Source organism: Lissotriton helveticus, chromosome 4_1 (genome assembly GCF_964261635.1).
Source record: "Lissotriton helveticus chromosome 4_1, aLisHel1.1, whole genome shotgun sequence".
Classification (NCBI taxonomy): Eukaryota; Metazoa; Chordata; class Amphibia; order Caudata; family Salamandridae; genus Lissotriton; species Lissotriton helveticus.
This window is the reverse complement of record NC_136063.1, coordinates 1,387,809,198-1,387,833,140: the sequence shown is the minus strand read 5'-3', so window position 1 is coordinate 1,387,833,140 and position 23,943 is coordinate 1,387,809,198. Positions and strand designations below refer to the sequence as shown.

General features: G+C 47.2%; 1 protein-coding gene and 1 long non-coding RNA gene across 2 annotated transcripts in view; one reads left to right on the top strand and one right to left on the bottom strand.

Moving 5' to 3' along the window:
* The window catches only part of LOC144827525 (uncharacterized), a 30,430-nt gene extending 14,433 nt beyond the window's left edge, over window positions 1–15,997 (bottom strand). The window contains exon 1 of the long non-coding RNA XR_013610233.1: window positions 15,958–15,997. This is a non-coding gene — a long non-coding RNA (uncharacterized LOC144827525). The remainder of the gene's footprint in view (window positions 1–15,957) is intronic.
* Window positions 15,998–16,569: 572 nt separating this feature from the next.
* Window positions 16,570–20,523, top strand: SOX4 (SRY-box transcription factor 4). Its single transcript, XM_078687930.1, has one exon. It carries the CDS (start codon window positions 17,098–17,100, stop codon window positions 18,289–18,291), a length of 1,194 nt encoding a protein of 397 aa, XP_078544056.1. The 5' UTR covers window positions 16,570–17,097; the 3' UTR covers window positions 18,292–20,523.
* Window positions 20,524–23,943: the final 3,420 nt, after the last annotated feature.

Genomic DNA, 23,943 nt, shown 5'->3' with positions numbered 1-23,943 from the left:
TTGCCTGTCCAGGTCAGTCAGGTTTCATCCCTGGGCGGGCCACCTCCCATAATCTCTGCACCTTTTTCTCTGTAGTGCATTACCTCTACCCAGACTCAAAAGCCATTGTGATTTTCTTGGACGCCACAAAAGCGTTTGACACGCTTGACTGGACATATCTATTTGCTGTCTTGGAGAGAATGGGATTCAGCCCCCTTTTTCTCAGTCTTATTCGATTGCTATATACACGACAATCATCCAGAGTGAGAGTCAATGGAATGATTTCGGAACCATTCACCATTTCGCGGGCACGCGACAGGGCTGCCCGCTGTCTCCCCTGCTTTTCGCGATTGCGATGGAGCCACTGGCAGCTCATTATTAGACAACACCATACAGCCAGAGGTCTGGGATTTAGTTCTAGGAGCTTCCTAATTTCACTATATGCTGACGTCACTCTTTACTTATGCGACCCGGAAACGAAAGCCACTCCTGCACTCTGGGAATTGATAACATTTGGAGGCATATCTGGAGTGTCTATAAACTGGACGAAATCCACGATTTTTCCCCTGACCGATGCCACCACGCCCTTTCCATTGGATTACCCCCTCAAATGGGCAGACGGCACGGTCAAATATCTCGGCATCTGGCTCAGTAGGAGCATGCAGGAGATTTGGGAAATTAACTACAGGCGCATAGTAACGTGGCTGGACGACAAGATCACAGCATGGGAAAACCTCCCTCTCTCCCTTGCGGGTAGAATAGCCATTGCTAAAATGGTAGTGCTGCAGAAATTGCTATACTACTTTGTTAACGTCCTGATTCCTCTCACCAAGCCTTTTTTAGTACCATTCGCTCCTTACTGATTTCCATGGTATGGGCGGGTAGGCAAGCAGGGGTCTCCTGGGAATTGTTGACACTACCACTGTCCCAAGGCGGGTTGGGGGCTCGAGATATCCAGCTATATGCTTTCAGTGCACAGGCACAATTCCTGCATTTTTGGGTCCACCCAATCCCTTTTCAGCCACACACTGCCATAGAGATGGATGTCGCTGCTCCAGTCCCCCTCCATGTGGCAATATATCAGAATTATAAAAGACCACGTGGAGACATTGTCACTGTGGAAACATTGAGATGGGGGTGGGACAAACAACGGGAAAGAGCGAATCTAAAACTTTTATACGCCCCTTCCATTCCTTTGGCACACAATCCAATGCCACCCATTATGGGTGAAGGTTCAAATCGGGCGTTGGCACTGAAGTTGGGGATACAAACTTTTGCAGATCTCTACCAAGGAGAGGAGTTTAGTGCTGCCCCACTTCCGACGAGGGGCACATAGTCCCCTTCTCTGACTTATTTTTTCATCACAAACTTAGGGCCTCGTGCAGAGCACTCCACGACACCTTCCCCAACCCACCCCCCACGTTGCTAGCCCATGAGAATGTGTTAAAAATGGAATCCACTTGCAGACTCATTACTAGGATCTATAACATGCAAAATTCTGCCGCAATATTGACGCCGAAAGCTTTTCAAGCATGTAATGCAGAATTGCACACTCTGTTAACAGAGGAACAGTGGGCATTCTGTTGAACTCAACAAACGGCCTTGTCCCCCAACTACAGGCTTCGAGTGATTCGCTTTAAGTTTTTACACAGATTTTACACGACTCCTAGGCAGATTCACCGTATGGGGTTCAGGGCGGACAAACGAGTGTTGGAGGTGTGGACTGGCCCCAGCCACCTTCTTACACATGGCATGGGACTGTTCTGGGCTAGATAACTGCTGGACAACAATGTTTACCACCACCCATGACATCATTGACACACCAGGCAACCCAGATCCCATAAAGGGACTGTTAGGATATGTTAAGGATACACCAAAGGGGACCCGTAAACGACATGCTTTACTGTTATTGTTGGCCAAAAGGAGGGATGCTATGTATTGGGGGAGAAGGAGCAGCCCCGCCGTGAAAGATTGGATTCAGGGCGTGACCTTTAGTCATACACAACTGAACACATTCTGGCAATTAATGCCAATGGCATCAAGGCCAAAAGACATCGGGGGTCCTTTCTTGGAGTGGAGGGAACGGGCCCCTCAGAGCAACTAACTCACTAGTGGGCACGCCTATGACAGCCAGGGTGTAAACTAGATAAATCTCACATTACATAATGGAGATCAAGCACCAAGTCTGGGTAACACATATGCAGAGAGTCCCTGCTGGAATTATGTTACGAGACGGCGTGGCTGCAATTATAAAGTCATATCATCCATTCATTAGATATGCAATGTATAACATGCTTTGTCTTATCAAGATGCCAGGTATGCTGGGGTATTTGTTGTTCGTCTTTTTGGATTGGCAATCCGTATATAATTAGCGTACTGATTATATGTGCTGTGACTGTAAGCAGCTGGCTTTGTTGGTAATGTTGTTTGTTCCATCAATGGACAAAAAAACAATAAAGAAAAAAAAATTTAAAAAGTAGTCCACAAGAATAAAGTCCTTTCTAGATTATTTTTTTTGTGTGTTAATGGGCGAGCGGCATATAGTTCCTCGGGAAAACAGGCAATACCTGTCCATCAAACAGTCAACACATTTGTCGTCCTACTGATTTTTTTAAAGCTGTAGTCAAATGGAATCACAATGGCATTACACTGAAATATTCTTCATGATGGTCTACATTACATTGTTATCCTATTTATGTTGGCTACACTTATGCTGTTCAACCATTAACATTCAAACCAGCCACAGTGGGCTGCTAAGTATATAAAAAATAAAACAGGAAGTAGAGCATCTAATCGTGTCATGCAACATGGTGACCAAATAAGTGTCACAGATTATAATACAGTGCTCAATAAGCTCCAAAATAGATGGAAAAGACCTCTGAGGCACACCTCATGTTGATGAATTTTAAGACCATGCTCTGGAGTTAGAATTTAAGGATCCTAGTTTTGACAGATTTATCACAATAAATATAGCATGTTACATCGCATGCTATTACATCGAGTTCCTTTACAATGCGGTTGTTACAACGACCGCGTTGTTAGAACGTATATCTTTATAACGCAAGTCATTAGATCGACTTGCTGTAGGGAGCGCGCTGGACTTAGGAATACTATAATTTACTATTCCAACTCCAGCCTGCGCAACAGTAGAGATGGTGTAGGAATAGTAAATTACACTATTCCTTAGGTTAGGGCGCCCCCTACAGCAAGTCGATCTAATGACTTGTGTTGTAAAGGCATTGCGTTCTAACAACGTGGTCGTTGTAACAACTGCATTGTAAAGGAACTGCGATGTAATGACTGCGTTGTAAACGCTGTCTCCCATCACAATAGTTAAAATTCCGAAAAGCAAGAGAGAATTCAATGTGAGTGTGTTACATGCAGTGTAAAAAAGAATGTTATTACAGCTAAAATAGGAGGAATGAGCAAAAGGTGAGTATGCTCCTCTAGAGTTGAACCAAGCCAGGGCTTCTCCGGACACTCCTAGGTCGGCGAGACGGTTCATCAGAATTTTATGATGTACCGTGTCAAAAGCAGCACTCAGATCGAGAAGGATCACTGCCACTGACCCCCCCGATCCAAGATCCGCCTCGCCTCCTCTGTCACAGCCAGTAGGGCAGTCTCTGTCCCATGTTTGGGGCGAAAGCCCGTCTGGGAAGCATCGAGGAGATGATTTCCCTCGAGGAACTTCGTCAGGATGGTATTAATGTGCTTCTCCAAGATCTTAGTTGCCCATGGGAGCAGAGAGATCGGGCGGTAGTTACTGGGGTTTGCTGGGTCAAGGGCAGGTTTTTTCAGCAAGGCCCGTACCATTGCATGCTTCCATGCAACAGGTACCATCCCACTCAGAATGGAGGAGTTCAACAACTCCATGAGAGTAGGGAGAATGGTTTGGCTGGCCAACACCAGCGGGCCCGGAGGAGCGGGGTCACATGGAGAGCCAGATTTTATTTGTTGTGCTAGAGACTCCAGTGTTTCCAAATTCAACAAAGGGAAGGAATCTAGCTTATCTTGAGGAGGAATTACTATATCTAGTGCCGAATCAGAGCATTGGGTGGGTGGTTCAGTGACAGAGTCTGGAATGGAGAGGTAAATTTTATTAACTTTCTGAAAGAAAAAATCAACCAACTCGTTGCATCTAGAGAGAGTTACTATTGTCTGCCACAAGCGGGAGGGGTTTTGTCAGAGAGTTGACTATCCGATATATTTCTTTCGGCTTAGATTTAGCCAATGTAATTTTATCATTATAAAAGGCTGCTTATGAGGTTTTTATGGCGATTTTATAATTCCTAATAGCGTCCCTGTAAGTGGCTTTATCAGCGGGGTCATAGAATGTGCGCCATTTCCTCTCTAGTCTTTTACAGGAGCGCTTTTTATCCCTAAGTTCTTCTGTGTACCATGGTGCTGATTTACTCTGTCTCTTTGACCCAGATAAGAACGGAGGAAGAATCAAATCTAGAGAGGTAGTGATCCAGTTATAGTATTTGTTATTATTTAGCGATGGGTCATGGGAGAGTAGTGGTCTAGTGGTACTAAGGACCTTCGTCCAATTATCTTTAGAGAGTTTGGACCAATTTCGGGTTTTCCGAGATGTAAAGATGGATGGTGGAGGTTTGCTAGTGGTCCAAGTAAAGGCTATCAAAAAGTGGTCCAACCATGGTAGGCGACTGATAGTACCCACTTTAAGTTGATCGCAATTGCTAAAGATCAGGTCTAAGAGATGGCCTCTTTCATGCGTTGGAGAGGGAACTAGTTGCTCCAATTGTTTGGCGGCTAAACTCGACATCAAATCTAAGGCCATGGGGTCCGACAAACTATCAAAATGAACATTAAAATCTCCAAGTAAGGTAAAATTTGAGGGAGAAGTAACCAAATCGGAGGCCACCGACAAGAGAGAAGTATTAAATTGTCTGATGGTTCCGGGGGGGACGATAACTGAGAATACCAGTAAAACTGATGTTGGGGGAGAACTCGATCACGAAAGGAAGACTCTTGCAGTCCTCAATCTCCTCCGTCAGGCAGCGGCAAACATAGCTATCTTTATAAATGATCGCAAGCCCACCGCCTTTGCCCTGCGATCGATCTGACTGCACTATCTGGTAACCAGGAATTATGGCCTGCACCAGATCCGGCTGAGAATCTTGACTCAGCCAAGTTTCGGTCAAAAAGATCACGTCCGGTGTATGTTCGTCTAACAACAAGGAGATTTCTAAACAATGCTTAGGAAGAGACCTACAATTAAGCAGAAACATGGAGTAGGCCTTTGCCTCAGACCTGGTGGTCGTAGTAGTAATTAGCTCCAATTTACAGTGCGGGCAGCGGCGAGAAATCTCCAGTGGATGTATGGTATGGCCGCACCTAGGTGACATAGGTGGGCGGAACTGATGTAGGAGGCTCGAGCTATATGACCTATCTTCCACAAAAAAACCAGGGGGTGTGGCCCCTGGACTCGGTCGGGCGCAGACGGGCTTGCCTTTGGCGTGCCTTCGGCGCGCCGCCGGTGCGCCCGCTGCGCGGACATTTAGTGGCAGCCATATATAGAGGGAAGAGGGGGGCGGGAGTCTAAGAAACAACTAGACCGTCACCACCAGACAAGACGGAAAATGGCGGCCGTGTGAATCCCTGAACAGCTCCTAGTCGGCTGCAGGGTTCGCGGTGGCAGTGCGGGAGGGACTGAGCGCAACGTGGGGTGAGCAGCACTCAATTTTAAAATATCACACAAAGTATAAAAATTAGTAATCAATTTCTACAACACAATTTTTAAAACACAGTGCTATACTCCTGACTTTTCCCGGCTGTGCCTCAGGAAAATAAACTGGCAATCTAGCTGACGCGCGAGGGTTTTAGCACGATTAAGTAGCATCAGCGTGTCTGGAGGGTGGCGTCTAAGAAACAACTAGACCGTCACCACCAAACAGGACGGAAAATGGCGGCCGCGTGAATCCCTGAACAGCTCCTAGTCGGCTGCAGGGTTCGCGGTGGCAGTGCGGGAGGGACTGAGAGCAACGTGGGGTGAGCAGCACTCAATTTTAAAATATCACACAAAGTATAAAAATTTGTAATCAATTTCTACAACACAATTTTTAAAACACAGTGCTATACTCCTGACTTTTCCCGGCTGTGCCTCAGGAAAATAAACTGGCACTGACCTCAGCAAGAAGGGTCAGCGAATTACAGGCTCTTTCCATACAAAATCCCTTCATGCAGTTTAAGGAAGACAGAGTGGTTTTAAGAACTAATCCTCGGTTTATTCCTAAGGTCCCGTCGGACTTCCATTTAAATGAGCCTGTAGTCCTCCGATCATTCTTCCCAAATCCCAGCACTGCAGCTGAAAGAACACTGCACTCTTTGGACCTGAAGAGGTGTCTTAAGTTTTACCTTGATAAGACAAAACAGTTCAGGAAAACTAATCAGCTATTCATCGCTTTTAGCAGACCAAGGAAAGGCATGCCGCTTTCCAAACAAAGTATTTCAAGATGGATATCTTCGGCAATTGCCTTTTGCCACGACAGAGCCGGACGGCCAATGCACTCTAAAGTAAGAGCTCATTCTACAAGAGCTATGTCCACCTCGGCTGCACTGTTCGCTGGAGTGCCAATACTGGACATTTGCAGAGCGGCGACATGGAAGTCGTCGCATACCTTCACCAGGCACTACTGCCTGGATACGGAACTGATGCAGGATGCAGCAGTGGGCCAGGCTGTGCTTCGCCATCTATTCCAATGAGGTGAGCCTTCCTCCTTCCCACCATCCTTCGCTGGTATGCACATTTATTTACTTATTTCTTGTTACTTATTGATGGCTCATAGTCGCATGATATGTATTATCTACAGACTGGTATATGCTGTTCAATCAGAAATGTGCATAATGTATTGCTTGCTACTCTGATTCAGGCATGTGAATCTATGAAAGACACCCATAATACTGGATAAGAAATGCATTACTTACCTGTAACTGCAGTTATCCAGTATTGGTGTCTTTCATAGATTCACATGCAACCTTCCCGCCTCCCCTGGAAGGACTCACTTATCTCTCTAACAGTATTACGCCTACCTAGCTTGGTGCGTACGAAAATCTGAGAGACTGAGGCTCCTGACAGGAAGGTTCTAGAGGGAGGTGATAGCTGATTGGCTGCCTTCTGGAGTTTGGTCCTTTTTACAAAAGGACATAGATAGGCTACTAAGGCGAGGCCCTTAGGCCTATTTTTCTCTACATATGTCTATAGGACATTACTTTTCTATGTACCGGAGACTCCCGTCTCGACGACGGGGAATGATTCAGGCATGTGAATCTATGAAAGACACCAATACTGGATAACTGCAGTTACAGGTAAGTAACGCATTTCTTATGCTTCCAGTTTGATGGCAAACACTTCTTTGATAAATGTAGGCCAGCGAGTTTTGCTGTCTCGTGTACATTTTTTCAATCAGTTAGTACATTCTGGGATTTGGTTTTTTAAGACTAAAGCCAGGCGAACGTTGTGATTTAATAGAACGTATTGTTCCTGACTCCAGCTTCCTCTGAGCTATACACACAGGCCATATCTACTTTTGCACGTCACGCCATTTTTAGGCGTACCATGTGCACAACAAAAAAACAAAGGACCAGCATCTTGCTTAACTTTCAATTGGTATTGAGATGAATACTGTTGAAGGGCTTTTTTCATCCGCCTATGGATGAGATGTTTCAATTGAGGTCATCCAATGCACAACATATGGTTGCAAAAAGTAAAGGTCATGGAAGACAACTTCCAGGCTTTGACTGGCCAGCTTAAATTTTCCTAAATTATGTCCATGGGCCCTACTCTCTCTAAATCAAATGTCCAGACAAAGACTAGTCGGAAGGCAAAACATCACAGAACCTGGGTCAGTGCTGTTAGGAAGGATTTAGGCGATTAGGCATATTTTCCTCACATATTGCAATGATAGCATTGTTTGCCTGACAATAAAACTGACCAGTCAGGACACATACTTGTTCACTGATGCAGCAGACAGCATGGGTTTTGGGACCATACTTTGTATGGGCAGGGGTAGCCCAGGATTTGCATGCCTCTGACCTGGTTAAGAATGGGGACTATTTTTAGACCTTTTTCCTATTCTGGTGGCTTTGCATATTGAAAAAAACACTTTTGGGTTCAGGTGGGTTGTCCTTCGGTCTGGCAGTATGTCGGTAGTAGATATAATCCAAAACTAACAACAAATAAAATGCAAGGTAATTGTTGGTTGCTCATGCAAGTCATGCTTCATTAATAACGTATTTAGTACCAGATACTTACCTGCGGTCCTCAGTAATGCTGCTGCCGCTTTGTCTTGTTTCATGATTCGTGTTTTCTGGAGCCCTCACCCTGAAGCTGTTGAAATGGCTCTGTCCTTCAAAAACCTTTGGAGTATTAATGCACAGTACTTTTGAAACTCATCGCACAGGTGTGTTTATGAGGGATTAATAGGTTGTTACAAATTGTTATTGGTGACCAACAGGAGCACACAATGAGCTGAGCTAAAAGCTTTATTTTCCCTTATGTATGCAAGAAGCTACATTTCAGCACTCAATTTTTCACAAAAGTGGCTGGGGGATTTGATTTTTTCCTCAAAGAGTAAAAGTAGTCACAGAGCGGCTGAAAGGGGTTAAACATAAATCGGATTGGTGTTCTGTCTTGCCAGTGATAAACATACAAGGTGAAAGTATTTTCACTTTACATGTGTGACGCTATGGACTGGATGAATACTATTGGTGGATCTCGTTGGTAAACTTAGCTCAAAGACATAACTTGTTTTCCTTTTCTAAATGCGAGACAATCCATTCACATCTTCAAAAGAAAGAACAGTATTCCAATCAAGGAATATCGTTGCAAACTATGGTTTTAATTTACACTTCAGTGTACCTTAGTTACTTCCTATTCTAGTCGTACTTTGGATTTCGAGAGGTTTCTCAAAGTGCCCAGACTGCCTTCTAAGATATCGGCACATTTTGATCGAAAGGTTTAGAGACAAGGAAATCTAACAAACAATCAATATTACAACATTACAAATTAAAAAGCTTGTTTCAATCAGTGCTTAATTTGTAAAAAATTAAGTGCCGGGGCTCAAACTTGACCTCAGACAAACTCGGCCGGGGTCATGGAACGTTGGGGTGCTAAATGCAAAGACTGCGACTCTTGCTTCTACCTCAAGCCTCTTTAATACACCACCAGACACTCCCAGCCTCTATATCTCACTCGTGCAGGTTACTTTTCTTTCTTAGTTTCTCTCTCTTTGTCATTGTTTTTCCATTTTCCTCTTCTTCGTTCTTTCCCCCCTTTGCGTTTTTCCACTTGAGGACCTGGTTCAAAGATTGTTGAGATAAAATACATGCTGGTCCCCTAAAATCAGTGCTGGTGGTTGTGGGCTTCACTGGGCAACCCTCACCTCCGATTAAGCACTGACAACACAGTCTGTTGCCTCTGGGTCACAAACTGGGGAACCACTGTGAGGGAGGAACCAATGGGATGAGTTCCGGCCTCAGCATCCCACCTCTGCCCTTTACGGAAGGAGAGCGGTTGGAACATGCCACGTTCCAAACCCAGCTTCTGCACATGGTAGAAATAGGGCTTTCCAGGGCTACAAATTAAAACAGTTCACAGGGCCTGCTTGCTTTGAAGATTCCCACGCTAATATAATCTACTAGGAATGTTTGTAAATAGTATTTTCTAGGTTTTTATATGGGTTTTATATTGCATGATGCAAACATACAAGATCTAATTGTCACTGCACGTTTTATTTTTCTTAAAATTAAATGAATATATAGAACCTGCTCTGTCTCCAAAGCTATAAAAAACAGCCTCCATTACGCAACTACTTCTTTTTAAAAAAAGCTGTAATGCATTTTTATTTTGTCATTGTTTTGGGATCGAAACATAGAAGAACTAAAATAATCTGTTTAAATATCTTTCCCTCTTGGAAAATGGTACAAATGGCTTTGCGTCTCTTATGATGTTCCCTTTAGGAAACCACACAGTACATTGGTATTCTTAGTTTGCTATTTATTAATAAGGGATATATAATTTCAACAGGTGAGTATGCATATACATTTTTATAACATGGATTAGAATTAAACATTCCCCTAAAATGCCGCTACTCAGACAAACTGCCGGTGTAAATGTGAAAAGGCAAATGATAGGAAAGTGCCCAGACTCCCTCCTGCACCTGCTCACAATCATTCCGTTTTTTTTAAATCAGTAAACACACACACGTGCATACACACACACTTACCTTTTGAAAATTGTATAGAACCATGTTGCCTTGTCCGACTGCCTGACTTACAAGCCTTTGCTTTCCAAATATGGATGTCTTCAAGCAAGCAGCAAGGGTCTCAGGCCGATAATGCTCTCTGTCTCAAACACGACGACGAGGGCAGAATAAGGCCAGACGTTTTTATTTCTAGGCAGCGAGGAGTGCGCACTTTTAACTTGCTGAGTTAAAATTTTAACATTTTTAAATGCTGATTGTTGAGTGCCTTTGCAGAAAACTTCATCCTGGGCAGATCCAGCTTGCCTCGCCCCAGCTCAGCTACGGGAGCCTGGTGGCAGGCTTCCAAAAAAAATATCAAATCTGCGTCAGCAAAATTGACTAAACAGGACGGTCTGCGTAACAAGCAGCTGTGCTAACCTAAAGAAGATGCAGTATCATCATGCCTGGACCAGGGTGGGCTAGCCTGTTAACCCCTTGGCTGCGCTGCAAATTCTGCCGTGCTGCTGGGGAATTAATGAGTGGGCGTGTTTCAGAGAGCCCCTGGCCATCCTCTGCACACGCCCACTGTGACGTCGGGCGGCCGGGGGCCGTCTACCGCACTCAACGAGTTAAAATATACCAGGCAGCCATCCTGAAGGACAGGTACATTCATTTTTTTATTATTATCGGGCCAGCCACCCAATGAAGGAAAACTTTACAGCTCCAGCCCTGTGAAATAAGAGCCGGGGCTGAGCACCGTAAAGCACCGGCGCAGATTAAGCACTGATTTCAATAACATCCCTGGTGCTTTCTTATGAAGTAAACCCAGTGGCAGTTAAAGCTGGACACCTTTGTGGTTCTTAGAAAGAAACAGCTTTTTTTTGGTGGGGTGTCAAACGTAAGAAAATATAATGATAAGTAGTGAGTGGTAGCATGTTCTATGGTTGGATCAACCGCCACTTTTAGCGATGGAGAGAGCTTAGAAGAACGTTGCAGAAATTGACCCTTTATAGATTAGGAAACAGTGGCTAAATTCCCCTTACATGTTGAGTATTATATAAAGAAAGGATTATCTACCCCAAAAAAACATTTCTTCCTGTCGATTCTACTAGACGAGACACTAAAAAAGCATCTATGACATGTGGCTTGCTCTCCCTTGCTCCAGCCAACCTCTTGCATATAATGATGGCCTACCATGAAATGTCCAGATTTAATAATACTTACCCCTGTAGTTCTGATTATATAAGCTTCAGAAAGAGAACATCTGGCATGTCCTTCGTTGTATTTGAATCTTAGCTTTTCCACACCAAGACTTGTTCATCATTTCAACCCAACAAATGATATGATTATACATGCAACAACACAAACGTGGACCACAGTTTTTTGGTTGGGAGAAACTATTGAAAGTTTCTTAACTTTATTGACACGCAGGTAGCGTTAGCTTATGGTTAATTCGAGTACTCGGCGATATGGTGAAATCTAATCGCTGACACCCACCCTCAATACAAAACTGAGTAACACCAGGAATACAATACTCTCAGTAGTACATCGACATCCATGGCTCACTCTTCTCAAGTGGGGCTGCTGCCCTCTTGGAAATCTTGAGTTGTTGCACCCGTGAGACACAGAGAGGTTAAAAGCTAAGGATACCAACTGTCCTTTGAAGGATAAGTGTGTCACTGTTTCTTTCTACTCAGACAATCACATGGCCCGAGGACATACAGTTTGCAGCCTTATTTCCATTTTTGGGGCGTATTGTGCTTCTTGTGTTAAAAAAGCCCAGTAACTCAGCTTCTGACACTGAAAAACAGAAACATTAGATAATACATCTTGCTCTCAAAGCTGGGTGGGTGGTTTCCAATGCATCCTTGCGCGGGGAAAGGCGGAGAGCAGAAAATGTGAGCCTTCTTAAAGAGTCTCCACCCCAAATTTCGTGGAGGCACCCAGGTGTGACTTGTGCTACAGCGGTCGAAGTGCATTAGAAAAAGTAAGGGAACTGAGATGCTGTGTGCAATGGGGGCGGGGCGCGTGGGAGCGGGGTCTGGGGCTTGGCTATAAAGCAAAATATTCTGTCCCTTTTTCAATTTTTCATCTTCAGGTACGTACATATAAAATATACAAGTTTAAATGTAAAATAAATGGAAGTTACGTTAATCAGTGGGAAATACGCTATCACACTTCTCATCCCAGCTGGTAACTCCTTTCCAATACCACTAAAAGCATTTGCAATATAATTGGCCTCGCATTACTGATAGTTTAAGGTATTAGCGTTGCAAATAATAATGTAACGCCAATAGCTCATACTTTCAGTAATGTGAGACCTAGTGCATTGCAAATGCTTGTGTAGTGAGCCAGAAACTAGCACTGTATGTCTCAGTGCCCACAAGCTACTCCTAGAGGTACCTAGTGAGCAAGGCACCAGCATTGTAGGTCTCAGTGCAGTACCGCAAGCTACTCCTAGAGGTACCTAGTGAGCAAGGAACCAGCACTGCATGTCTCGGTGTAGTACCGCAAACTGCTCCTAGAGGTCCCTAGTGAACAAGGCACCAGCACTACATGTCTAGGTGCAGTACCACAAACTGCTCCTAGAGGGCCCTAGTAAGCAAGGCACCAACACTGCGCGTCTCTGTGCAGTACCGCAAGCTGCTCCTAGAGGTCCCTAGTGAGCAAGGCATCAGCACTGCATGTCTCTGTGCAGTACCGAAAGCTGCTTTTAGAGGTCCCTAGTAAGCAAGGCACCAGCACTGTGGACCTCTTTTGGTCATATATGGTACTGCACCCTGCAGAAGATATTAAAAATCCACCCTACCCATGAACCATTGCAAGCAAGACAGTACTACGAGTACATTCAAATAGCTATGTCCATATATACAATTAGGAGCTTGGAAATGTGACAAAAGAATTATTACATTCATTTTGGATTCGGTTGTACTCGGTGTGGAGCTGATGAAGGGAAATGTATAGATGGTCTCATATAAATGTGAGATGTTCTAGTGAGCAAAGTAACCACTGCCAGCTTAGCTTAGGGCCAAGTGAGTGTCTTGCCTGAAGCCTCTTAAGAAAATAGTGCCTTGAGGCTGTAATTAAAACCTAGGGAGTAACAACACATGTAACAGGGGGTGTCCTCATGGGAGGTTACAAGAAGAGATAAGGCAGTACTACGGAGGGACTACTAAGCCTATTGACCAATAAAAAGCCACCATTTACAAAGGACAGGGACAGAAGCTAATTAAAAAGATGGGCGGAAAGAGGGCTGAGCTTTATGCCCCCATCCTGAATACAGCATGTCTTGAAGAGATATTGCAAGCGCTGCCTAGGCGAGACCTAAAAAAAAAAAAAAATGTCTCATTGGACAGTGACGAGTGATTTCATTAATTAAAGCCAATACAGGCTTTGGATATCCTTTACATTTGCTGATTGACTCATTGTACACATTTACATTTTTTTTAGGCAAGCAGGTACCCTGCCAAGAAGGGCTGTTTACCTGTATGTTCACCTTCCACAGCATAGGAGACTCCCTGCCTTACACCTCATCTGAAGCATTTCAACTCTCGTAATTAACCGTTCCAGGGGGGTGATCTTTTCCCAGAAAGTAAGGGAAACCATTTTCCTTAAATTAAAAACGTATGGGCAGGTCGTGCTCCTCCGATCCCTTCTACTTCGACCACTGCTTGTGTCCTGTTACTAGGGGCAGACTTCCGTGCGGTGGCCACAGAGGATATGCTTTGCTTTCGTCAGGGGTAATAACCGCTACATAAATTCAATTTAAACCTGCGTTCACCAACTAATGGGAAACACTAAGAGACTGTCCACTCTTGTCAAACCTGCATCAGAAGTAGACAGACAGCAGGCAACCTGATCAACTAAGCTTTATTTTTCAAAAATAAACGTATTTTATCTACGCAGCATCTTTAGTGGAACGAGGTGAGTTGCAGCTCTGTAAACTCTTCACACGCGATCGCAGAATATCATTCTTGTATTTTACTTTAAAGTAAAAAAAAATCCAATTGGCACTCCACGGCTTGTTAATCGGTGCTTCTGACTCCTTTTTACTACCTTTCCAGCTTAACGTCGGACTACAGAGGGGGGAACAAGTATTAATGCTTTAGAGGGGTCACAAGCCCTCTTGTGGAGCAACGAGCAAGATACTGCACGGAACTGGATACAGAAAATTCACTGGCCTGGGTGCTCTAAAGAGCAGACGAGGTGCAGAGAGCGAGCGCTCTGTCACCTCAGTCGACTGTGCTCGCCTCGCCTGCACCCAATGGTTACATGGAGGCAGACGCAGCTCTGCCCCCCAGCGTCCTCTGCCTCCGCCAGTGTCGAACACAGCCTCGTGTGAACCGTCACCCTGCTCAGGACACGCGGCGAGGGCGGGGAAAAGGCTCCGTCTACAGGCGCTGTCTGGAGGGCGCGTGCCGCGGGCGTCGAATATAGAAGACCCCCCCTTCCCTTCGTAGAATAAAAACGCTTGCTTCCCAACCAGCTCAGCGGTCTCGGAACGAGAAGCTTATTCTACATTTCAAGACTGTGAAGTTTTGGGCGCCATACAGAGCGAAGGTTGGCCGGTACTTGGCGACACACAGCCCTCCAGCCAGTAAATGACTGGTGCTGACCCCGGCGCCGAAGTACAGCCCCATGGAGCCAACACCTCCTCCAGACAGGCACAGGCCCCGCCCCGCGGGAGGAGATTTGGAAGGCCAGCTACCGCCTCACAGCCCTGACAAGGCCCTGTGTTCCGCCCACCGCCGTTAGTAAACAATAGCGGCGTGACAAGCCCCGCCCGCGCCGCGCGCCGCCGCCGGGGCAGCACGTGCTTGGCGTCCGCTGTTGTAGTGTGCATGCTGCGCGCGCCGGAGGAGGAAGTGCACGGAAAGGCAGACAAAAACACCTGTCCCCGGGGGACGCGAAGGAAGGCACCTTAAAGGGACGGCTGCCCAGAGCCTTCACAAGAGGGGCAACAAAATAAAGTACACGTAGAGCACTACCACTACGCTAGTCGTTTCTGAGTTGTCACGAAAGCACCCAGGCACACCTGCCTATGGAGATGCGGTGGGCTGTATGAGTGTTTTAACGCCGGGGCATGAGTTGGCTGAAAATGGAGACAGGTTAAGGCATGACCCACGAATTAGGGTCACGTAGAGCAGTGTGGGCATATACGCGCCCGCCCTCCTGAAAAAAACATCCTATCTCTAAACCAATCTAAGCTTGACGGTTGCTGAGGTACTCTGGGAAGCTCCAAAACCAAATGTTTGTATATCCCAACCCGTTCGCGACCTTACTGGAGATGCTATCACTGCTCGGCTGCATTGTAACAGCTGCAAGAGGTGTCATTCCTCTTGTACAGCTCCTGGACTATTCTGCATTGGAGCTGGCTGAGAGCAGGGGTGCTTCGACATCGTTGCACGGACTAGACAGGGGAACGACCAATTCCTAGCCAAGATTCAGAGCGCTCTAGGGCAGAGATGACGGATTTACAATTTAGTTTCAAGACATTCAAGCTATTCCACAGATGGTTCAGGGACCCATTACTTTATACCGTATTTCTTTTTACCTTGTGAACAAAAAAAGGTGTATCAAAGACAAGTCTGTGATTTTCGTTGAGCATTTACCATCGCACGTGGCATTAAACACTTGCGCCAGTGGCTGTATAAAATGCATTTTTAAACATTTTAGAACAACTGAGCACACGCGATGTGATTTTAAATAAAGGGCGGATGACAGAATGAGCAAGTGACATGCGATTCCAATAGTGTGATGAGGGTATAGTCACCATAGATAGTGGTCAACATATCTTCGAGAGTTCTCAGAACAAATAACGTCCCAGGCAACAAACGCCGTGTGTGCACTGCTTTGCGCAGAAACACCCGTCAGTCACTACATGCGAGAGAACACACGAGACGTTCTTCAGAACCGAGGAACAGGGGAGCTGGTACGACTGGCGCCGGCACCGCTGCCCTGCTGTTGTTTTTGATCAGTGAGGGCTGCAGGAGGGCATGCGGGTCCCGTCAGTGCTGCCTGACAGGCATGGTCTCTGGCTCCACGGCTCTGGCAGGAGTCCATGTACAGTGCGCACGCCCCCTTTACCTCCCCTTCACCCCGACTCCGGTTACAGGGCACGCCCCCACCCTTTAACACGTTCGTACATCCTCCCCTGAAGAACCAAGACGGCGTCCATAGTCCCCGGATAGGCTCACGTTAAACCCAGAAATCTCAGCCGCCGCTCGTGTCCCCGTTTTCAAAAAGTTTGCTCTGTGGCTGGGAATGAGGTCAGCGCCAGAGCCTCTCATTGCACGCGGTGATTATTATTGCATCGGCTGCGAGCCAATCGCGGCGGCAGAGGGCGGGGCTCAGCGCGGAGAAGCGTTGGATACAGCGACTGATTGGTTAGCACCCGCCTGGGGAAGGGATAAAGCGACGCGAGGCATGCAGCCGGAGCGCTTCAAGCAGCTGTAGAGGCAGGATATATGTCAGACCGAAAGATAGAGGCGAGCACAACCTCAACAGCTCACCATCCTGTGCATGCAAGGAGCTCACACGTGAGGAGCTGCCTACTCAGGCACAGCAAACTCCCCCACTAAATATACCAATAAACGAATCCTGCCCTAGTGGAATTGATTTTTTTCTTCTTTTTTGACTTCACATTACAAATCGCTCAGGCACAGAGACTGTCCAGGCCTGGGCTGCAGGGATCTCTGCACAAACTGTCTACTTACTTGGGTTTTTCGAGGAGGGCGCGGGAGCCTGCAACTGCCACCGATGCATCATCAGACGCCGGTCCACGCTTCTGCCTCCCGGTAACCTGAAACGACCGATAGTGAAGTGACTGTAACCGGGCGAGCCCCTGCACCCTCCGCTTGTTGACTGCACCCTTGTGCTCTGCCCGGCTCGCAATCCTGACATCGCTCTCACCATGGTGCAGCAGAGCACCGCCGCTGCCGAGAGCACCGAGGCGCTGCTGGCTGGGGACTCGTCCGACTCCGGCACCGGGATGATCGAGCTGGGGGTGGCGCAATCTCCGACCCCGGGCTCCACCGCCTCGGCCGGGGGTAAAGCTGACGATCCGGCGTGGTGCAAGACCCCCAGCGGGCACATCAAGCGGCCCATGAACGCCTTCATGGTCTGGTCGCAGATCGAGAGGCGCAAGATCATGGAGCAATCCCCGGACATGCACAACGCCGAGATCTCCAAGCGGCTGGGCAAGCGCTGGAAGCAGCTCAAGGACGCCGACAAGATCCCCTTCATCCGCGAGGCGGAGCGGCTGCGTCTCAAGCACATGGCCGACTACCCTGACTACAAGTACCGTCCCCGGAAGAAGGTCAAGGCAGCCAACCCCGCCGCCAAGCCGGGGGAGAAGCTGTGCAGTGCCGGCGGGAGTAACAGCCTGAAGCCTGCCGTGAAGAAGAGCAGCAGCAGTGGCTCTTCCAAGAGCGCCGGCAAGCCCCACCACGCCAAGCCGGGCAGGTCGTACCCCGAGCCGCTGTGCCTGGATCACCATTCCCTGTACAAGTCTCGCACCTCCTCCTGCTCCTCCACCTCCTCCAGCGGCAGCGGAGGCTCCACCGGCCGCCTGCCGGACAAGAAGCCGCCGCAGCCCAAGCGGCTCTACGTCTTCGGCAGCGGGCTCACCTCGTCCTCGCCCATGGCGGTGCCGGCCGGCCCTTGCAGCCCCACCGACCCCGGCGACCCCCTCAGCCTCTACGACGAGTACCCGCCGCCGCTGCACGACGAGGACGGCGGATCCGCCTCGCCGGGTTCGCCGCACAGCTACACCAGCAGCGGCGGCGACGGCAGCCTGCGCGCCCCGTCCCCGGCGCCCTCCACCTCCTTCTCCACCGCCTCCTGCTCGTCGTCCGCCTCCTCGCACTACTCGTCGTCCTCGTCCGACGAGGAGCTGGAGGACGAGCTGCTGGAGCTGAACCCGAGCCCGGGCTTCGAGAGCATGTGCCTGGGCTCCTCGGCGCTCGACCGGGACCTGGACTTTAGCCTGGAGGCGGGCGCCGGCTCGCACTTCGAGTTCCCCGACTACTGCACGCCCGAGGTGAGCGAGATGATCTCCGGGGACTGGCTGGAGTCCAGCATCTCCAACCTGGTGTTCACCTACTGAGGGGCCGGCGGGACAGGGCACAGCCGCGCGCACACCACAGCCAGGAACCCACCCGGGGACAGGGGGCGACACTACACCCCCGCACGACCCACCTTTGTGTTTCCAAAGGGACTTCGCTCTGCCTTCGACAGCGGGAATGGCGAGAAGAGCCAGCCGCCCGCCCTGCACCCCTGCCGGCTCCCTGACACGGGCTGGAGAGGGGGCGAGGGCGGCACTTTGCGGGCAGGTGTCTGGGGCCCACCAGAAAAGAAGCAGTGCTACGTTTTCTTTAGTACTTGCGTTTTTAATAGACAATGTTTCCTTGAAGGAGTCCAGACCAAAACTTGGGAGAGTTCTAATGGCAGGGACTGCCCCGTGGAAGAAGGGAGCTGGGTCCACTCTCCCGAGAATGACTGCTCCTCCCAGAGCAGGGGCCAGAGGGCGTAGGAGGACTGGCAGTCGCCCCTCTAAAACTGGAAACTAGGCAGGGAAATACAAAGTAATAATAAAGACTGAGATGGATTTGCACGTTAACCGAGAAGGCAGCGCGTATGTTTTTTCTTGCTCCACCTCTTCTTGTATCAATGACTTTTCTGGACACTAAGAAACAAACTTTGCAAAGGAGACTGTTTTTTCCAGTTCGCCAATTTAACGTATTTATGTGGTACAGGAAAGGGGGCGCGATTCTTTTTCACACCTTTTCTTTCCCTGATTCTGAATCGCGCCGGATGATTTCGCTGGTGGGTTGTTTATTCTTAGCATGTTATCCTGTCTGTCTTTCGAAGATTTTTTCCTGTCGAGACTGTTGAACAGTTTAAAAATAGTGTTAGGGTAATACGCAGATAGATGGCGCTATGTTTGATTCCTACAGACACAAATCACCAGCTTTTTTTCCGCTCTTAACTCTTTAAAGGATTCAAACGCAACTCAAATCTGTGCTGGACTTTAAAAAGGAAATCAGGACCAAATGTTACTCAGAGTATGTATGTGCTATTCCTTGGTAGGTGTAATCAAAAATACTTGTTTTTTTGCCACACCGATTTCCATCCTCGTGTAATTTTTTCCTTCTCGTTAATGTACTCAAATGCCATGTTATGTGGACATATTTATATACTGGCCAAACATTTGACTGTTTTTTAAAGAAATTTTGTTTGGTAGTCTCGTTGTATAAAACCCGCACCCCATTTATGTCTCCTTCGCGGAAGGGCTAGAGTTTTATCTTTTAATTTTTTATATTTAAATGTAGACTTTTGACACTTTTAAAAAAGAGAAGAGATGAAAACGTTTGATTATTTTCTCAGTGTATTTTTGTAAAAAAACAAACATAAAACAGATCTATAAAGGGGTGTTAAATCGGTGTAAATTGCTGTTTTGGATTTCCTGATTCTGGGGACTTAGAGACGGCCGGGGTCTGGTATGTCACAAATCGCCTGGCGTCTCTTTCCATGTTTACAACACTTGATCTGCAGGCTCTTTAAAGTGACAAGATCCCTTCCCGGCGGTGCCCACTGCTCGCCTTTACACATACAGCAGTATCCATGCACTGTAGCTGGACATTTTTCACAACACAACCTCTGAAAGTGACTTAAATACGTCGTTTTAAACGCTTTAAAAGCAGCTGGCGCATCCACACAGCACAAGGGATCCTGTAGCTTTAAACTTCAAAACCCACATCTTTTTTGCACTTTTTTACATACACACAACAAACAAGAAGACGTGCCGTTTAAACCACTGGATCTATCTTAATGCCGATTTGAGTTTGCGACACTATGTACTGCGTTTTCATTCCTGTATTTGACTATTTAATCCTTTTCTACTTGTCGCTGAAAAATATAAATTGTTTTTAGTCTTTTATGGCATGACGATAGCATATGTATTCAGGTTATAGCTGTTGTGTTTTAAGATTGAAAAACAAGAAAGTGAAAACATCTTTGTACATTTAAGTCTGTATTATAATAAGCAAAAAAGAAGATTGTGTGTTTATGTATGTTAATATAACATGACAGGCACTGCTAGGACACCTGCCTGTGAAGGCAGATCTGCTTATGGTATTCTTTTTTTACTTTTTTATATAAATCATCCATCCTGTGCAATATGCTGTGTAGAATATTAGTGTCTTACCACACCACAAAACCATTGGGAGGGGGCCATGCCAGCTTATGTCAAGTTCACTGCCTGTCAGATTAATGCTTTCTGTAAATAAACCATTTTTCCGAGAAGGAAATAAAATCAGCTGGAACTGAACCCTATAAAGCGACTGGTTTGATGCTTTGTGTATATTGTCTCTGCCCCTCCCACATATGTGTCCGCGAGTAGCTGCATTCTTAATTGCGAGCTCCCCCGCCGTGTTGATCAGGGTGCAGCCCTGCACTCAGACATGCATGCGTTGTGTCTGCTGAGGAGACTGGCAGGCGATGATGTAATGGGTGTGAGGGTGGCTGTGCGCGCGCGTGCCGTATGCGGTATGCTCTCGAGGAATTTTCCAGTACAGTATGAGGGACCTTAGCAAACTCTTCACGGAGACTGCAACACCGCGAGGCTGCAAGAGGGCACCAGAGGTGCGCAGACTGAGTCTGAATGTTGCAGGACAGACTAGATGGGGGTTGCTGGGGGCGTCAGCGTGGTCTGACCTTGCAGATGTAGCAGTGTCGCTATTTCTAGCCACGCTTGTCCTCCTTGAAGGAAAATGAAGAGGGCATTGAGGTTTGATACCCTGTAAAAGTATAACCTGGTCTTGCACCTGGGCCTCTGTTGTGAAATGCCCAGGTGCACACCTGCGGAGAAGGAGGGTGCTTGGGTGGTGGTGGGGTTCGGCGCCTCAGGCGTTTTGGTAGACGTGCATGTGTATCGATATTGTTCCTAGAAGTCTCCGCAGGTCAGTGGTTTATAGCAGTAGTTAAAAAAAACAAAACACCACCAACATCCGAGCTAACCATTAATTTTGGTTACCTCGGATGTGCGTTTTTTCCAGATTGGGTTTCAACCTCTTGTGACGGCCACATTATAGGGCGAGGTGTCCATTATGTTAATCACTTCCTTCACCTAGAGGTGCTGTCTGGTGTGGTACGCATATTCTACGTGCTGACTGGGTGAATTCGGGCAAGTCTTTGTGTGTGGGGGGCGTGAAATCAAATACACCACATGTAACCTAGCAGCATGCGGGAACCACAATGAGACGGAGGTGGCAGGGGAATGAATGAATGATCGCCGTAGTATACCAGCCCATTGAGAAATACACCGTGCTCCATTTCAGGCATGCTCAGAGGACGTTGCTTTCAAAGAACAAGGGGCAGAGGGTCGACCGGCCCTGTGCCAGCACACCGTTGAACTGCACTTGAGGCTGGCTGTCAAGTGGTGACATGGGCAGATGAGACATGGTGAAGCTAGGTCCTAGCCGGACACGCTCAACCTCTCGTCTTTCTATTGTCGATAAAAGGAGTATCAGTAAGACAAAACAGAGGAATGTCCTGGTTTGACAGGTGCCCCTGAAAAGATGAAAAGGCTTTTTTGAGGTATCATTTAGTTTGGTATAGTAACACTCCAGATCTTCTGAAAGACCATTAAGACTGGGTCGAAATGGCCACTCTAGTGCTAGCATTTCTGATGTACCACCTTGGGGGTAGAAATGTCCGTGTATGCTAATGCTCCTCTACCTGATGTGAATGAAGACGGTACTTTGGAGAACAGATTAGAATCAAAGCAACCAACCACAATCCTGCAACATGACCCCGAACTACACCCCAGTCATGTACATGTTGGCGCAGCTGTGTCTTGGCGCCATTAAATACCATAACATCCTTCGCTGTGCTCCAAATGAACGTTACCCATGGCACCCAAAACAAACCACTGAAGTGGGAGCAGTAGGCCTTCTCTGCAAAGCCTACTGTTTTCTTTGGTGAAAGGGTCTGAATATTTGCGCCCGCCCTCCCAGAGACACTGTAAACACAGAGGCGTGTTTACTCTGCTTGTCTGAATCAATTCCATTCACACGAGGGAATGTGTCAGATAGCACTAGGTCAATAAACACGCGGAGCCAGGCCTGCATGGCCGGGTTGCTTTAGATAACCCAGTGACACGAAAGAAGCCGAGTATGTTTTAGTTATCCCTGTTGGCCTGTGGGGGAAGAGGCAATACTCCCATGCCCGCCTGTAAGTAACCTGCCTCATGTTGTTTGTTAATTGCTTCATGTTAAGTGAAGGTGCAGTTCATCACACTATTGAGGAAAATTTCATACCAATGCCCCACCCCCACAGGAGTCAGGAGATGGTGTCACTCCCCCCCCCCCCCACCCCCACACACACTCTGCAGACCATACTGGTGTCTTTTTTTTTTGCGTTTTACGCACACGAATGACCTGCTGTACACTCAAAGTCAAGGACTAAAGCTGAACTCGCATTTGGCGTGCAGGCCGCACCCACTTCTGCTGGAGCACGTGGATTTGAGATGCTTCTTAAATCATGCAATAGCTTCCGGGCCCACAATGGGCGCAGCCAGAGGGTAGAGGGTATCAGGGCAAAGAGTGTTGGAACCAGCAACAATTCAGCGGCCTAGAGATTTCAGGCACCTACTGCACCTCACCTGTTTTTTTTATTTAAATAATCAATGCAGGTGAACGAGGCTCCATTTTCTGTGCATGCATTAGAGCCCATGGAATCCTCCTAAGTCACTGAATAAATACATATTTAGATATGGTTGGGACAGTTTTGGCAATAGAGTGCTTTGCACACAATCCAATATTATATAGGCATGTAAAAATGGTAACCCTAGGAAGGTGGGAGCTCGCCATCACGACTACATGCTAATGTTACTCCACGTGAGCGGATTGGGGCCAATCAGACCAGCTCAAGGGTATCTTCACGCCCTGTTCTTCCGTCGAAAGCCTTCAAACCAAGCGGACCTCTGTCAGGGTGGTTTCAAAAACAGCACCAACGCGGGCTCTCCCATTTCACAGCCAGTTATCAGTGCATGGCGATGAGGTAATCTGGTTATTTCTGTACTGATAAGGCACTAAACGCACACACCGCTTCTCTTAGTCTGCACATGACCTGGCAGCCTTTCTGTGCCTCGCATTTAGCGCTACGTTTTAACGAGTAATTATTGACCAAAACCCAATCACAGCAGAGAGATATGAAAATGCCAGCAAACCGCTGGCAGGTCTGTCGATGCGTGCTGTGTGGTTGCTTCAGTGACTGAACATAGTTTATTGCCTAATGCTCCTCCACCAAGGCATTGCTTCATTTTCGAGAAACAGAAGGCACTGTGGCTTATTGGCACGTCAGGCTACCTCAGACCTCTATCACATTAACACAGCACAAATTGCTGCAATGACATCATTCACTTTTTCACACAGCCGGGTAAAGTGAGAGTCTTAAAAAAAAAAAAAAAGAAAAGGACCCCTTGGGTGCTGAAACTCAATCACTTGCATTTTTCCTGTCTTGGGTAATTTTACACAATGTCAAAAGGCGTCTGCGAGAACGTTTTAGCTATGAAAATTACCAGTACAAATAAACAGTAACTGGTTTGAAATAGAGTACACATTCCGGAAATACTACCACAAGTAATAGCACACACGCCAACGCCTCTCGTTTTCAGAGCAGGCCCTGCAAATCTCATTCAACATCTTTCACGCCACAGTAATTTGGGCCAGCATAGGCCTCCCCCACCTTGCCATAT